This window comes from Poecilia reticulata, linkage group LG4, assembly GCF_000633615.1.
Source record: "Poecilia reticulata strain Guanapo linkage group LG4, Guppy_female_1.0+MT, whole genome shotgun sequence".
Classification (NCBI taxonomy): domain Eukaryota; kingdom Metazoa; phylum Chordata; class Actinopteri; order Cyprinodontiformes; family Poeciliidae; genus Poecilia; species Poecilia reticulata.
The window spans coordinates 24,646,160-24,661,366 of record NC_024334.1 but is presented as its reverse complement, the minus strand read 5'-3'; the positions used below and the strand labels follow the sequence as shown (position 1 = coordinate 24,661,366).

Sequence of the window (15,207 nt, the reverse complement as noted above, 5' to 3'; positions counted from 1 at the left end):
AGCACCAAAAAAAAAACCAGCATGACAAACAGGGGAGAAGGACACAGGACAATATGCGTGACAGTTAGAAAATTTGGATTTTATTCATTTTTATTATAGGTTTGAATTTCTAACAGCATTACGACTTGTTTCTACTGAAATGCTCACAGAATAACATCAACTACCAAATGTTACTGCAGTGTATAATGAAGCAGCTAGTGGGGGTGTACTATCACAATTTAGAAAATATATTACAAAAATGCCCTTTCTCTGCCGTTTGATAATAACAGCAATTTTGGCATTTCAAAAAGGGTGGGGGAAATTAACAGGTTGGCAAATGTTCCAGCAGCACCAGAACAATAGTAGTAATGTGTTTTAACCATTAAAATTCATGATTTCAAAGCAAAAATATCCTCAACCAAATTTGTTTGTCACAATTCCTATTGCGAATTGTTCCAATGTAATGAATGTAAACCCACACATAAAAAGTATGAAACAAAGTTACAACATGTCAAAACATTCACCTTCACCAACAAAGCGAAACGTTTTAAATGAACTCAATGTCTGTAGCGACGGTTGTCTACATGCTGAGCTGGACGTTGATGTCATGATGTAGCCTCCTCTTGAGCTTCAGCATTTCCTCCAGGTTCTTGCGCTGTAAACAGTCCTGCATCGACATCAGAGCTGCGCCTCTGGGAGGGGGGCTTGTGGAGCCACTCAGGACGGCCTGCAGCATTCTGAGAGACGCGGAGAAGGAGCTCTGCTGCTCGGAGCAAACAGGAAACAAGCAAGCGTTCCACAAACTGCAGCTCGATGCGTCTCCTGAGAATCTGAGGCGTTCGCTCTCCATCCCCCAGTGGGACAGGCACTTTGCAAGGTCCAGTCCAAAAAACTTTAGTTCCTCCAAATATGTAGGAGAAGCCACGCTTTGCTTTAAATTGTCCTCAATGCCAAAGAAGACGGTAACAAATCTGATTTGTTTCTGGTGGGTAACGCATAACGTGTGCATGAAAGCCCCAGCTGGCACAGAGAGGCCTGGACTGACCCAGCAGCTGCTGATGATGGACCCCCCACCCACGGACACCCCTGTTTCCAGTCTGGAGTACTCCACCACTGACCCAGCCTCCACAGAGCAACTGGGATCAAGGACACTGTACATGATGCAGCAACCAGAGAAGTTTTCATTGGCATTTACGCTGAAGGCAGACGACAGGAGATCCAGCTCACTCCTGAACGCCTCGTCCTCCGTCAGGTGGAAGAGGTACTCTGAGGTGGTCCCGATGTGATAAAACTTAGAGTTGTTGAGAAGAATGACATTCAGGGGCGTCCCTTTAAGTAGATGGAAGATCTTTTGTCGGATTTCAACCAGACCACTCTCCTCTTTGGTGACATTAGCCGTGTTTTTGGTGTACTCCATTGTGGCTTTCGGCCCCAGAGCTTGAAGAAAGTCCCCGTATGCGTCGATCTCACAGTTCAACGGACCCAACTCATTCAGCAGGTTCAGAAGTGACTTGGCAGTCTTAAAGTCCATGTAATAGGTGCTGTCTGTGTAGACAAGCTCACTGTCAGACATGGAAAACAGGCCATTCTGATTCGCGCAAACAGCTCCACTGTCCCGCATCTTATCGATGCTTGGCTTGTGCAGAAAACACAGGCAGGAGGCATTCTCCATTTCCGGATACAAAAAACGTTCACGCGGCTCCAACACAAACACGCCATGGGTGGTTCCCACAGAGAGTGGGGAGGGATGGGCTAAAGCTGTAAAGCCTGGTTTATCAAAGCTGACTCTCTCCTCCTCTGGTATGCTGTAGAGCTCGATGTCGTCTGCACAGGTCACCAAGAAGCCGGGCTTCATTTGTGATGGGAAATCCACATACATGGCCAGTTTGAGCTCCAGCATCTGGTAGATGGGGTTCCCCAGCGGTAAAGGCATGAAGATCTTTCCCAGAGCGCTGGCACTGGGCATTCGCTGGCTGAAGCCACCTGAAGGGACAACATGTGGAAGAGACAAATGTTGGTGGGTGTTTTTATTTCAATACAATTCTACATTTATTAAAAAATATATATTTTTTATTATTTTCTTTCAATAGAGAATATATTCAGTGTTTAGTTTTGTAATTCCTAAACAGTTTCATCTTTCCGTTTGGAGTGGAAGTGGATACGTTTCCACCGTTATGGAGGTAGCTGACGGACGGAAAAAAAAGAAGAGAAAAGACAAGAAAAGATAAACTATGTTATAGGAACAGAAATTGTGCATACAATGGAGTTGTTTGCAAAAACAAGGTGTGAACTATCCACTATTAAAAAAACATGACTGTAAATAAATTGTACAGCACTGTTGTGATTAAAACTAATTTTCCTTCCTCATCTGTCACTGCAAGCTTTGGCAATTGTGCTACAGCCATCTTCATCAAATATAGGCAAATAGCAACGTGAGACTCTATTCATTTGGTCAATTATATGATTGGCAAATCTGGATAAAGACACACATTAACATTGCAATGACAAATGATAACATTTTTGATATACTGCACATCTCTAGTTCAATATTGTCTTTGTGAATTAGCTTTCTTATTATTAATAATAAATCACTTAAAAGTGGCTCTAAGAATCCCCCAAACCACATTATTTGTATGGTTATCCAACTCCAATAAAACTGATTTAACTGAATGAGTAAATGGGACCTTTCACACAATTAAATCCTTTTCTAAGAACACTTATAAGAATCCTAAAAACATGTTTGTAATAATCCTCAACGCGTCTTTCAAAATTTCAGGAAAAAAAAACTATTTTTGCCTTCTTTTTTTAAAAGACTCTCTTAAACCCATCAAATCCTTCGAGAAAGGTGTACACAAAAAATTCCTACAACCAAACCAACACATTTTGCATAATATTTTAGTAAAATATAGGTAACCTGCGTGGATCAGGATGACTCTCATGTTGCTCAGAGCTTTTCCATAGATGTCATTCAGCTGCTGAAGAGCATACAGAGTGGAGCCTCCATTTCCTGCAAAACAACACCACTTTAAACATTAGCCTAACAGAAGCGAAAAGACTGCAACAAAATAACGCTGACAGCGGTTCACTGACCTATTTTACACCCAGGAGGATCAGAGAAGACCTTGTACTGAACTCCGACGGGAAGCTCTTTCCTCTCAACCTTCTCTCTGATCTGCAGCTCGTAAGCTTCTCTCTGGCTCCCGTCCACAGCAGTCACAGCCACTACATCCCAAAACTCACCCGGTAAAACCTCTCGACCTTCAGGAAGGAGATCGTGTTACTTTTACTGAGCTCCAGTCGAAGTAAGATGAATGAAAAATAAAGCTCACCACGCAGCGAGTTCAGTTTCCTGAGCTTTTCTCTTGTTGCGGTTTGTAGTTTCCTGCTGCAGGCCTGGCTCATGCTGGCGCTTCTGCTGTAAATTCAATACAGTCAGTAGAGAGCTGAATATGTTGTTTTTAGTTTGAACTCACGGGACTTTATTTTGTTTACGGCAGTCCTGTTTTTCCGGGTTTGATCACGTGGTTAGTTGTGTTTACAGCGCATGCGCGCGGCCAATCCGCCGCCAAAATAATAAAATGTATTTCTGATGATATTTCAACAGTTTGCACAAATTGCACAGTCTCACGGAGTCTTGGATATATATAAATTGACTGCAGTTATTCCCAGGTCATTCTAACTATAGAAAAGGAAACAACAAAAATCTTTGTTATTGAAATAGTTTTATTTCCCGACTTTTGCATCTTGAACTCTGTAGTTTTCAAGTCTTTACAAAAATGCCATTGGCTGCTTTTTTCCTCGTGTTTACTGTCCACTCGTTGTCTTGATCATGACAGAATGCATAAAAATGGCCTGCAAATGAGCAAAATCCCTAAAGATATGACTTAAAGTAGACTTTTTAATAACTCATCTGTTTTGTGTTGCCCCAAAGCTGGTTTATCTCATAAGCTTTAGAGGTTTTTAATAAAGCCTGAGTGTTTCATAGGTCAAGATCAAGCAAAAATTTATTTATCCTAAAAAAATGTAATAATAAAAAACAAACAAACCAAAAGGGGAAAAAAGCCACTTTCTTGTCTCTTTAGAAATTAAAGTATAAAAATTATGGAAGTCTCAAAATTTAAAAAGTAACAAGCTCTTTGGTACAGAATTGCTTATTTCTTGTCTGACATGAAAGGAAAAGACAGAACCACAAAACTATAATCAAATTTTTAACTTCAAATTACCAGTCACAGTACAATTGTTTATGCCTTCAGCATTTGCTGTGATCCTGACCACTGCCTTTAGTATTAATGTTGTTAGGCTGGTTTTCCTGGCTCCCGACTTACCGACACAAAGTGGACTCCGTCCCTAATTTCAGCAAATTAGCTCCCTCCAACAACAAACACAATAATGAGTGAATCCACTTTGCTCTGGGTGCAGCCTTTGTAAACTGATTTGCACTTTTAGCTGTATTGATTAGGAATAAACATCATTTTAGCTTGGTGCACACTGTTTGAATGATACCAAGGTTTCCAGCTAAAATTCCTTAATTGCTTGAAATAATATTAGATCAAATAAAGACTGAAAAAACTAGATGATTTAAAATAACTTTGTTAGTTTTTTGACATGTGCATGCTGTTTAATGTAATAAACATGCTCCTGTCTTTAACTTTGTTCAAGATTAGTGTGCGAAAACATAAACGAGTAAAGGGGACAAAAAATGCTTTTGTTTGCCTAATGCACCATTTAAAGTTTAATTGAAAAATGTACTTCTCTGTTTCTGACCAACAACAGGTAAATGGCCTGTATTTGATAAGTGCTTTATCTAGTCCAGAGGAAAGTGTTAGTTGTAAAACATGAGTTCAAAATACAGAAGGATAATGATGTGATCCAGAGGGAGTGGTGTTCTGATTCTTGACAGATTTAGTTCCTGTAATCATTAAGAGGATTGGATTTGGCTGTGTTCACACTGTACTGAGAATTACACCATTTTCTATGAAGGTGGATTTGCATTAGACAAAAAACTAGTTCATATTCCTCTCCTGGACCTGTGAAACTGTATCAGAAGCTTTTATATAAAACGGTTTAAGAAAGTTAGGAATGCAAAGTTAAAGGGTGGCGCACATGAAAAGTTTCAGAGAATGTTCTCAACAGCGTTAAAAGGTTTATTGATTAAAGCAACTCAACACATTTTATCCTCAAAGCTTATGTCTATACAATAAAATTAGTTCAAGTGAAATTCTACAAAATTATACATTGCTGTCTCAAATGAAAACAGCAAAGTTATACACCAAAACCACATGTAAACTTCCTATCATTGAAGTAAAATATATTAACATACAAAGTGACAAAGTAATTACACTTGACCTTATCTAAAAAAAAAAAATTCTTTACAGTGTCAAGTCACAGTGAAACAACCATCTAACACGACTGGACTGCTATGAACTGATGGCTCACAAAATAATATATCTAGAAATCTGAATTGCACATGTTTTTTTCCAAAAATAATGCTTAGAAACAAAAATTACAGAAGCATAAACTCATTTGTGCGCTTCTGCTTTGTACTTGTCTATACAAAGTACAAACTAGCAGTCCTTCATAATCTCAGAATGGCTTTTAAGCCCAGCACCGCCAAAGCAGTGTTAAATCAGGATTAGAGCTGTGAAACAATGCTACTCTGTCCTGATAATGCCCCGACTTTGCTTATGGGAGGGGGGTTTTAAATCAAAATGAAGAAGGCGGCAGAGCACCCAGGCTGTCTCTGTTGGCTTCCAGGAACTGGCTGCAAGCAGAAAACATGCTGTAGAAGCTGGAGGAGAGGCCAGCCACGTCTGTCGAGATGTAGGGAAGGACACCTGGTGTGGCCTGGTTGTAGTAGGTGAACTGAAACAAAAAAATGGATGATCAATTTTGATACCTGCAGCAATGCACTGTAAGCATTAGAGCTTGTGCCGCAGACATTGGGCTAACCTTGGTGACTGAACTGGACTCCTCCCAGATTGTGAAACCAGCACAGAGCACCTCTCCTCTGGAGAAATCCTCTGTAGGCGGGTGATTGGGCAAAGTGACAGAACGCAGAGCGATCAGGTACGGGTCCCTGAGAGAGACAAAATGAAATTCTATGAATGAGTTATATATGGAGCAAAAAAAAAGGTACAATTCTATGGAGGTACAAAAGAGCCAGAATTCAACAAAAAAAAAAGTTATTACTCAAATAAATCGACAAACCGCTTTTTTTTTTTTTTTTGTCAGCATAACTTATCTAAATCAGAGGAACAAACCCTACTTAGTCAAGAAGATGGTTCTGTGTTAGATCTCCTGTATGGATCAATCGGCTCATGGGATCTGTCCAACAAAACCCAGTAACTGTTTAAATTATTTAAATATTTGGTGCGCTGCAGCAGAACCATTTAAAAATGAATTGACAAAATGCTATCAAAATTATACTCTGCACTGTATATTTTGCATGGAATTTAACCTGTTCATATCAATATACATTGAAGCAAAATGTGAAATAGTAAAAATAGCACTAACATTCCTTGGAAACTGAAATGTGAGAAATCTGATCGAAAATGCAAAATAAAATGAGTCCACCATTTAATTAATTTTAACATTTCTAATTCACAAACAGCAATCTAGGGCAGTTTTTCTCAACCGTGGGCCAAATTGTGGTATAAATATCAGCCAACCTTATGAAATCATTTTCGAGCTGGAAAAAAAGAACATGTTATTTTGCAGCACCTGGAATCACATGGCTTCCTTCTAGATGCGAGCAAGATAAAGTCTTTCCCTTTGCCCCCTTTGCTGACACAGGGAGTAACCACGCGATAAAGAGTGTCATCCTCATCTGCCTGGTTGATCACCTCACACTCCCTGTGGTTGAAACATTGACAACAACAAAAATTTATTAGAAACATATTAAAAGTTTTCAGGCTTTTGAGTATTTGACAGTAATGTCACAAGTAAGCGTTCATCTGGATGTTAGTGTTTCCTTAATGAAAAATTCTGTGCAAAAACCATAAATCTCCACTGCTGGTGGCTGAGATAAGACAGATACTGGGACAATCTAATCTTCATCTGCTGTATTTACAGCACCATGTTGGAAATGTGTGTGTGTGTTACTGACTCATAATGCCGGTCCCATTCTTTCCTCCTCCTCAGGTCCGACAACAGGTGGAACACCTGCCCTGCTGGGACACTGACGTACATCTCCACCTTGACACAAAGCATGTGGTTTTCCTCCAATGTGTATAGTCTCACCTTTAAATACGTATAAACAGAAGTTGTTCCAGGTATCAACATGTGCAGAGCCAGTGAGACATTTACATACACACCATGCATGCCTTTTTAGTTTTGGGCTTTTAATGATGCCTCTTGACCATTCTTTTCCCAGGGTAAAATGACTTCATAATACATTACTTTAGTGTATTTTTTTGGGGGGGGGTCAGCTTTATTCAAAGACGTTGTAGAAGAAATATGTATGTTTTATAGCAACAAGCAATTTTGCATTTAAAATATATAATTCATATTATCAGCATTCTGCTGTAGCTGACCATTTCCTACTTCTAAATAATACAATGTAGAATGAAAGTTGGAAAGCTAATCCTAACCTGGCTAACTATACACTGACCTTATTTTTCTCTGAAGTTAAGACCCAGTTGTTCCGGGTATCCATGAGCTTCAGGGCTGATACGTTGTTGTAGCTCAGATACATCTGAAAAACCAAACAGTTGAGTGAACTCCTGAGCTCGAGCACCAAGTCTGGTGGGCTTCTCTAAGATACCTGGTTACTTGGATCCCAGGGCACAGACAGAGGCACTTGGGTTTGCTTGCAAGAGATGATATATTTCCTGTAAACATTAAGGCACAAATCAAAGACCAAATCTGACCAGTATCAACACGGCTTCGGGTGAGCCAACGCGTTTGGTTACCAAATTGAAGAAACACAGATTATGCTGGCAGCAGAGTGTTTAACAGCTGAACAATGAGCTTTTTATTCTTAGTAAACTCTCCACCAAAGTCTGCTCAGCTGTGATACGCAGCCGAGCCAAGTCATTTTCTTATGAAAAATACTGCAAACAAGAAGCTTTGTCATGCCGTATTCACAAAACACTATGGCTGCACCATGATCTTTACAGAGAACTGGTGCTGCATAAGCAAACTGAATTGATTTGAAGATAATATGCGTATCACGAGTTTAAGATTCAGTAAACTAAGATCTACCTAAAACCAAATTCACACTATATAGCAAATCCTAACAATGACTACAGTCTCATTATACCAAACATCAACTGAGCACAATAGTAATAAGGTGTGTATTTGTTTTGTTGCACATGTTGCAATTATTAGTACACATAGCAACTGAACTTCTTTTCATTTTGTCACATATCAAAAACAATTATATATGGACATGAATGCTAAATAATGCTAGAGGAACACTTGTTAAAGGACAGCGGCAGAGGTTCACCTAACAGCAGACGGAGCAACAATAGATTGATTTAGATCAAAGCATATTCATGAGTTAGAGCGTCCTAGGCAAAGTCCATACTTAAGTTGTGGAAAGACTTGAAATCTGATGTTCAAAGATGCTTTCCATTCAATCCAACTGAGCTATTTAGCAAAGAAAAATAGGCAAGCATTTTCAACCTCTTAGATTTGGGAAGCTGGTAGATATACCTCAAAGACTTGGAGCTGTGATTGCATCAACACATTGTTTTGTACAGAATTGAGTCAGAAGCTGAGTACAAATGATAATTACCCATTTAAGAATTGTATCTATAAGGGAAAAAAAATGCTTGAACACATTTCAACCTTTCCCTTCGATTTCATAAAAACACAGTGCAGTGTGTTGGTCTATCCAGGTTATAATACTAAGATAGGTTGAAGTTTATGGTTGTAACATGAGAAAATGTGAACATTCAATTCAAGGCTCTATAAATGTGACATACCTGTCAAGGCGAATCTTCTTTCTTGCAATAGCTTCTTTATAACGTCTTCTTCCATCCTTTAAAACACATGAAACCCCAATTTAATCCAGACAAACGAATGCTGATTACGTTGCAGAGCAAGGTCTCCAAATGATATTAATAAACTTTGTTAACGCACCACAGGCTCGGGTCGTAGGTGCGGCAGCGTGCGGGGCTTCCTGTCACTGTCCAGCACCTCAAAGGTCATAAAGGCACTGTTGATATGGCGCAGAGGTTCTCCACCCTGATAGGCCTCTGCACAAACTCCCACCTCCATGCTACACAACATCAGTAATACAATTTTTTTTTTTTCAGAGCTGCAAACACACTAAGCGTACATAAGTGCAGAATGAAATCAGAGGCACTGCACATGAACAGTGCTGACATCACTCAGTTGATTCAGGCATTGTTTACTGAAATATGTCAGATAACCTGTGTTTGAAGGCGTTGTTAACGATAGCTTTCAGCACCAGCCGGTCGCCAATGTGTGACGGCCCACGAAAATGGAACATGTCTATGGTCCTCAGGGTTGGGTGGGCGTTACACAATCGGCTGGATCAAGACAGAAAAGAGAGATGATATGGATGTGTATTTGTGCTACAAAAAGCACAGATACACATCAAATACACATCCACTCGTGGTCAAGGACATTAATGTGTTAAGTACAATATTAAATTGGGAAAATGTAGCATAGCAATGACAGCATGGATCCCTAAAGATCTCAGAAAAACTAAGTGGTGATGCTCATAGGTCTCAAAAATAGCACTTTAGCTAGATTTACATAAAACCGTCACACTGAATGTTGACATAAATGTTTCTTTTCTTTGCTCCTCACAAATCATAACATGGTGGTAACCTTTTTAAACTTAAATATATATTTTTTAAAACTCCAGTCATACAGATAACAAAACATACTTTATAGAGTATGTATGTACAAGAGTATAGACACCCCTTCAATTTCTTTTGTATCAAACCAAAACCCAAAACCTCAATGCATTTCTTTGGAATTTTGTTTGATAGATAAATGTCAGAGTACTCCATTATTGTAAGGTATAAAGAAAATTATGCATGTCTTTTACAATTTTTCAAATAAAAATGTAAAAGATTGGAGTGCTTATGTATTTAAGAATCACATTTTGTTGCAGTTACAGCTATAGGCCTCTAGAGGGTATTTCTCTAGCAGCTTGGTACGGCTTGATTGCAAAATTATTTGGATTCAGAAAGAATGGATGCAAAGTATCTCTGAACATCACATCTTGCCTCAGGTTCCCAACTCTGTTTTCTTATGTATTCATGTATTCATCCCAATACATAAATATATTTTGATCAAAACCACTCCATTGTAGATCTGATTGTATGTTTACAGCTATGTTCCCGTTGTAAGGTGTTCAGTGTCAGACTAAAGCCTTCATCAGCCTCTAACAGGTTTCCTTCCAGATTCGCCTCCCTCTGATCAACTTCGCTCATCCTCCTAAACATAATCCCCACAGCATGATGCTGCCAGCGGCGGTGTGTTCAAAAAGTTTAGTTTTGTACTCATCTGTATCTGGTTCCTTGGCCTTCATGATTTGGGGTTAGAATATAAAAGAATGTAAAATATTCTGAATATTTTTGCAAGACTTTCTAAAAGTGAAGCTCTTGAAAAGGAAAAAAATAAAACTGTATACCTTGCTGCAATTGTAGCCACGTTCTCCATCCAGGCCATGATCTGGCCTCCAAAAGTGCTGACTTGATGGTTGGCATGGGGTGGAAGCACCAGCTCCACGCTTTCCACCCGCGTCTTCTCAGATGGCACGGCGTCGTCATACTCCTGACATTCCCCTGACGGAATACCCAAAAGAAAAGGCTGTAATCTTTCTGACGTCAGAGGGCCGTGTGTTCTAAAAGACCTTGTGTCCTTACCCAGCTGAGCTGTGCTGCTGCTCAGCAGGTCTGTGATAATCTCAGCATGGATGAGTCGCATCCTCCGCCGCTCTGCTGCCAGGCTGTACTCCATCTGCTCCATTTGTGTATAAGAAATCACCTGCTTGAGCTGTACCTGTACGCACAGAAAACCAAAGCGGCCAGGAGAAGATAAGCGAGCTCCGCCAAAGTGCCGGTGTGCTCGAGATTGTTTCAGTCCCCGCCCCGTTACCTTTCCAGCTTCGGTTCGTCTGGAAACAAACGTGGCAAAGGCACGACAAACTTTCCACTGCCTGTTAGAGTAAAGATCTTCACAAGTCACCAGTATGCCCACCTGAAATTCACACGTTTACTACATTTTTATGTACGAATACGGCTGCTCAATTCAAGTATGATTCACTTTAGTGAAACACCGGAGAGACGTCCACCAACCTCCATGCTGGACGTGAAGGCTCTGTTGACTTTGGCAATAATACTGACAACTTGTCCAACTCTGAAGGAGAGACAAACATGGACCCTTCTTTACTATCAACATGGTTATACTCAACACAGCATATTCCCTCTTTACCCATCCATCCATCCATCCATCCATCCATCCATCCATCCATCCATCCATCCATCCATCCATCCATCCATCCATCCATCCATCCATCCATCCATCCANCATCCATCCATCCATCCATCCATCCATCCATCCATCCATCCATCCATCCATCCATCCATCCATCCATCCATCCATCCATCCATCCATCCATCCATTTTCTTCCGCTTATCCGGGGTCGGATCGCGGGGGCAGCAGCTTTACCTTGAGATATTATTTTAAGTCAACAGTAAGAAAACTAAATTATAGATGTGAGACGTTTGTTGTCATTGCTAAATATTAAGGGAGTGAAGCATATTTGATAAAAATTTTTTTTTAAGAAAACAACTCCAAGCATCATTCAAAGGGTAGTTTGATAGATTAATCCTAAACGAACGACACAAGCTGATCACTTTATGTGTTGATAATACCTTACCCTATTGTGTGTTCGAAGTGGATGTCATCGACCGATGCAGTGACACAGGAACAGCCTGCATGTCTCTCAGCTGGGAAAAGAGAGATTACACTAAAATTAAGAATATTTTTTACTAGCTTTACTCATTCACTTACACCAGCAGGCAGCAGAACTTTTCAATTTCACCGAGTTTTATTTTATGGTCTATCAAAACTCACTGATGTACGGGAAGATAACAGATGGCTTGCTATCGTGCTTGGATAATAGAATTTGTTATCTGTGAAGGTTTGTAGAAAAATAGGTACAAAAAACACCATAAATGCATAAAAAAATATATTATTGAATTTATGAAATGACTTCAGACTTGTATAGCGCTTTTTCAGGACCCTTGAAGACACTTTACGATGAGATCAGCCATTCCCGTTCACAAATACATTCTGACAGAAGTGAGGCTGCTATATTGTGTCATTGGGTCCTTCTGACCACCACCAGCAGGCAAGTGTGAAGTGTGGGTGAAGTGTCTTGCCCCCAATAATTTCTCATTCCTCACCTGACAAACAGGCTGTGGAGTCCATCCACTTCAGCAGCTGTCCCACACTCAGCTCCCCGCAATGATTGGCGTGGCAGGGCAGCACGATTTGACTCATCTGCACCTCAGTGGGGTTTCTATAAACTTCCCCGGTCTCTTGGATAAGTTGGGGGTCCAGCATGATGCCTGCATCTTTCCCCTCTGATGTCATAACTCACAACTACACAGACAGGAAGAGACAAAATAAGTAACAAACATGTTTTTACAGGTAACATAAAAAAACAACAACACCTGTATCATTTTCTGCCACGTTTCCTGTTGCAGTGTGATAAAATGTATTTTTAAAAAATTAAACTCATACTCATAAAGGAGTATGATTAAGTACTGCATTGAGAGTTTAAATGACAAAAGTGAAACTATCTACATTATGTAAACATTCACAACATGTTCATGAGTTGCGTAAACAACATAAAAGTGAGAAGTTAGCAAGTTTTACTGTGGTCTTTTGCCACATCTGAGAATCATACATTCTTCAACCAACTGAGGGCTTTCCATAATCTTCAGATAATCTGCAAATAAATGCGCAACTTTTCTAACCCTCCACTAAATCTGACCTGAGCTCGCTCTGAATTTCTATGTAATTACAACTAACGACACTCAGGATGCAACCGTACTCACAGACTTGCTTTTTATTGCAAGCTGGGGCACGTCCTTTTTAGTGTAACAAACTATTTCAAGACATGCAGATAAATGGGGCATTCAGGGAAGGCATTTGCTGGGATACTTCTAAACAGGGTCTTACACACACACACACACACACACACGCAGTCACCTGTTTCCACTGCGTTGGCAATTCTGGATTAATTCCCACAGAAATAACATTCACTACAAACTTATAACGGCGCTTCTTCAACTATACATGCTCATATTTCTAAATTGACACTAAACATGTCGGATTTATAATGAGAAAAACACAGGAAAGAGCTTACTCGATGTATTAAATTCAGATGAAGTCCAATGAGAGCCAGCGGAGGCGTTGTTAGAGCACATCGAACCGAGCCGTGGATCTTTTTCTTGGTCGCTCAATCCTCCAAAACAGAGCCGCTGAGCACGCAAACAAGCCGCTTGAGTTTAATGAAGAAGTTTGGCCACTGGAGGGAGGGGGAGAGGCAGGGACACCACCACCCCCTACAGAGCTTATAGAGTGTGAACCCTTTTTTTAAGGTGGAACTGGAGTCCAAACACAGAGGTGACATTAACTCATTTAAAAGTGTCAAAACTTATCTTTTAAGGCTTCCTCCGGGACTTAACTTTAAATACTAACTCCCATGTAGCTCAAACTTCGAGACTATATTACATTTGCAACTGTGATGCAATTTGCAAATTATCCCGCAATGGAAACAGCACAGACAACAAATCTGCATTTTAAATGTGATGCTGGCAACATGTTGCAAAACAAGATGGGGTGGAGGCTCGCCTCCCACTGGGTTGCATCAGCTTCCAGCACTGCTTGGAAGCGTTTTGGAGTTGAAGGCACCAGATGGAAACTAAAGTCTTTACCCTTCTTGTTTCCTAAAAAAAAAAAAAAAAAAAAAAAAAAAAAAGGCTAAATATCTCATCTTCTTTTCAATTTCACCAACAATAGATGATGGGAATGGCTGATACTGGTTGAGAATAGTGGCTGGTTGTTGGCAATATGTTCCCTATTTCCCCCTCTGGAATTGTCTTTCTAAATTTAGCAACACTTTGCCTAAAATGCCTGAATGACTGCAGATGTTGCCGCAAAACCCTTTGCTCAGCAATTATCATTCCCTCACTCCTGCACCTTAGATTATAATGGATGATAATCTTTCCTGTGATAACAGACCATATGTTCTCTTTGAATACTAAAAGCATATGTAAAATTTAGATTTTTTTTTTTTTTTTTTTGCACAAACCCAAAATGCGGAATTCTCTTTGGATCTTGAAAAATACAAAAAGGAAAGAAAAAACACATACTTTCTCCTTTTTGCGTAGCACACAGTAGAGTCTTTTCTTGTCTGTCTAATAATGTTGATGGTTGCTATGGCTTTGCTCAGTTGTTTCACTGAGTCAACTTCAATTACATTGCCAGTTTTAACTAGAGACCCAAACACTGAAGCCATTTGCTGTTTGTTTTCTGTTTGGTCTGTGAAGTTTCTTTTAGACATTCTAAGCATAATCTGACCTATGACTTATTAGTCATAAGTCAGTTAATTGTATCAAAACATGTTGTTTCAAATTGGACTTTAAAACTGTGAAAATGTTTAACCAATCCCATTCCTACATTTTAAATTAATTTAATGAGATTTCTTTGGGCTGTGTAGCTCATTGAGCAACATTCTGTGCTCTACTGACTCGCTAGATTAAAAACAGGCTACTTCATTTTGTCCTAGCTCACAAGAAAAGCAAATTAGTCTGTATGGAAATATTTTGGGTTACATTAAACTATCGCTAAATATAAATAATATTACTACAGACAGCAGCAGTTCCCAAAGTTTGGGTCACAACTCTGTAAGGCGTCTTGAGGTCTGCTTCAGCAATGAACCTAAATACTAAAACTGATGAAGAGAAAGGATGTACATATTAGAAATGTGAGAAAAAAAATAATCCAACAAAAAACAAAACAAAACAAAAAAACCACCAAATCTGACTAGAAAACAATTAAAAGTAACATGGGAGGTAATTTATTTTATGTTGATGCTGCTGTGATGCTATTGTACCACTTTTTAACTAACTGTAAAAATGCTGGCATGCTCAACCAAGAGTCAGGGTCATGACCCTCTTACCGTTTCATTTAGATAATAATACAAACGTTGCATTGTGTAGGCAAATGGAC

The 15,207-nt window shown here is 39.6% G+C and overlaps 2 protein-coding genes across 3 annotated transcripts; both read right to left on the bottom strand.

Annotated features, from left to right (window-relative positions):
* Positions 1–58: 58 nt before the first annotated feature.
* On the bottom strand, positions 59–3,505 carry fpgt (fucose-1-phosphate guanylyltransferase). The gene is made up of 4 exons (XM_008407060.1): positions 3,309–3,505; positions 3,070–3,237; positions 2,894–2,986; positions 59–1,962 (listed from the first exon to the last, which is right to left on the bottom strand). The coding sequence occupies exons 1-4, from the start codon at positions 3,379–3,381 to the stop codon at positions 560–562; spliced, it is 1,737 nt and encodes a 578-aa protein (XP_008405282.1). The 5' UTR covers positions 3,382–3,505; the 3' UTR covers positions 59–559.
* A 1,604-nt stretch (positions 3,506–5,109) lies between these two features.
* On the bottom strand, positions 5,110–13,521 carry acot11b (acyl-CoA thioesterase 11b). 2 transcript variants are annotated; one of them, XM_008407062.2, is made up of 16 exons: positions 13,340–13,518; positions 12,372–12,570; positions 11,843–11,912; positions 11,259–11,319; positions 11,059–11,160; positions 10,827–10,962; positions 10,592–10,745; positions 9,357–9,476; positions 9,064–9,202; positions 8,907–8,962; positions 7,742–7,808; positions 7,589–7,672; positions 7,085–7,218; positions 6,700–6,831; positions 5,929–6,055; positions 5,110–5,841 (listed from the first exon to the last, which is right to left on the bottom strand). In XM_008407062.2, exons 2-16 carry the CDS (start codon positions 12,559–12,561, stop codon positions 5,683–5,685), a joined length of 1,731 nt encoding a protein of 576 aa, XP_008405284.1. In that variant the 5' UTR covers positions 12,562–12,570; positions 13,340–13,518; the 3' UTR covers positions 5,110–5,682. The 2 variants fall into 2 exon arrangements, with proteins under 2 accessions (XP_008405284.1, XP_008405283.1); XM_008407061.2 differs by having other exon boundaries at positions 10,592–10,962; positions 13,340–13,521.
* Positions 13,522–15,207: the final 1,686 nt, after the last annotated feature.

Excerpts from the sequence above, each read along its gene's own strand:
- acot11b (XM_008407061.2), bottom strand. The coding sequence starts at position 12,561 with ATGACATCAGAGGGGAAAGATGCAGGCATCATGCTGGACCCCCAACTT. Across the intron at positions 9,203-9,356 it reads AACAACGCCTTCAAACACAG|CATGGAGGTGGGAGTTTGTG; the intron begins GTTATCTGACAT and ends GATGTTGTGTAG. Across the intron at positions 6,832-7,084 it reads GAATGGGACCGGCATTATGA|GGAGTGTGAGGTGATCAACC; the intron begins GTCAGTAACACA and ends TTTCAACCACAG.
- fpgt (XM_008407060.1), bottom strand. The coding sequence starts at position 3,381 with ATGAGCCAGGCCTGCAGCAGGAAACTACAAACCGCAACAAGAGAAAAG. Across the intron at positions 2,987-3,069 it reads TCCTCCTGGGTGTAAAATAG|GAAATGGAGGCTCCACTCTG; the intron begins GTCAGTGAACCG and ends GTTGTTTTGCAG. Across the intron at positions 1,963-2,893 it reads AGTCATCCTGATCCACGCAG|GTGGCTTCAGCCAGCGAATG; the intron begins GTTACCTATATT and ends TTGTCCCTTCAG.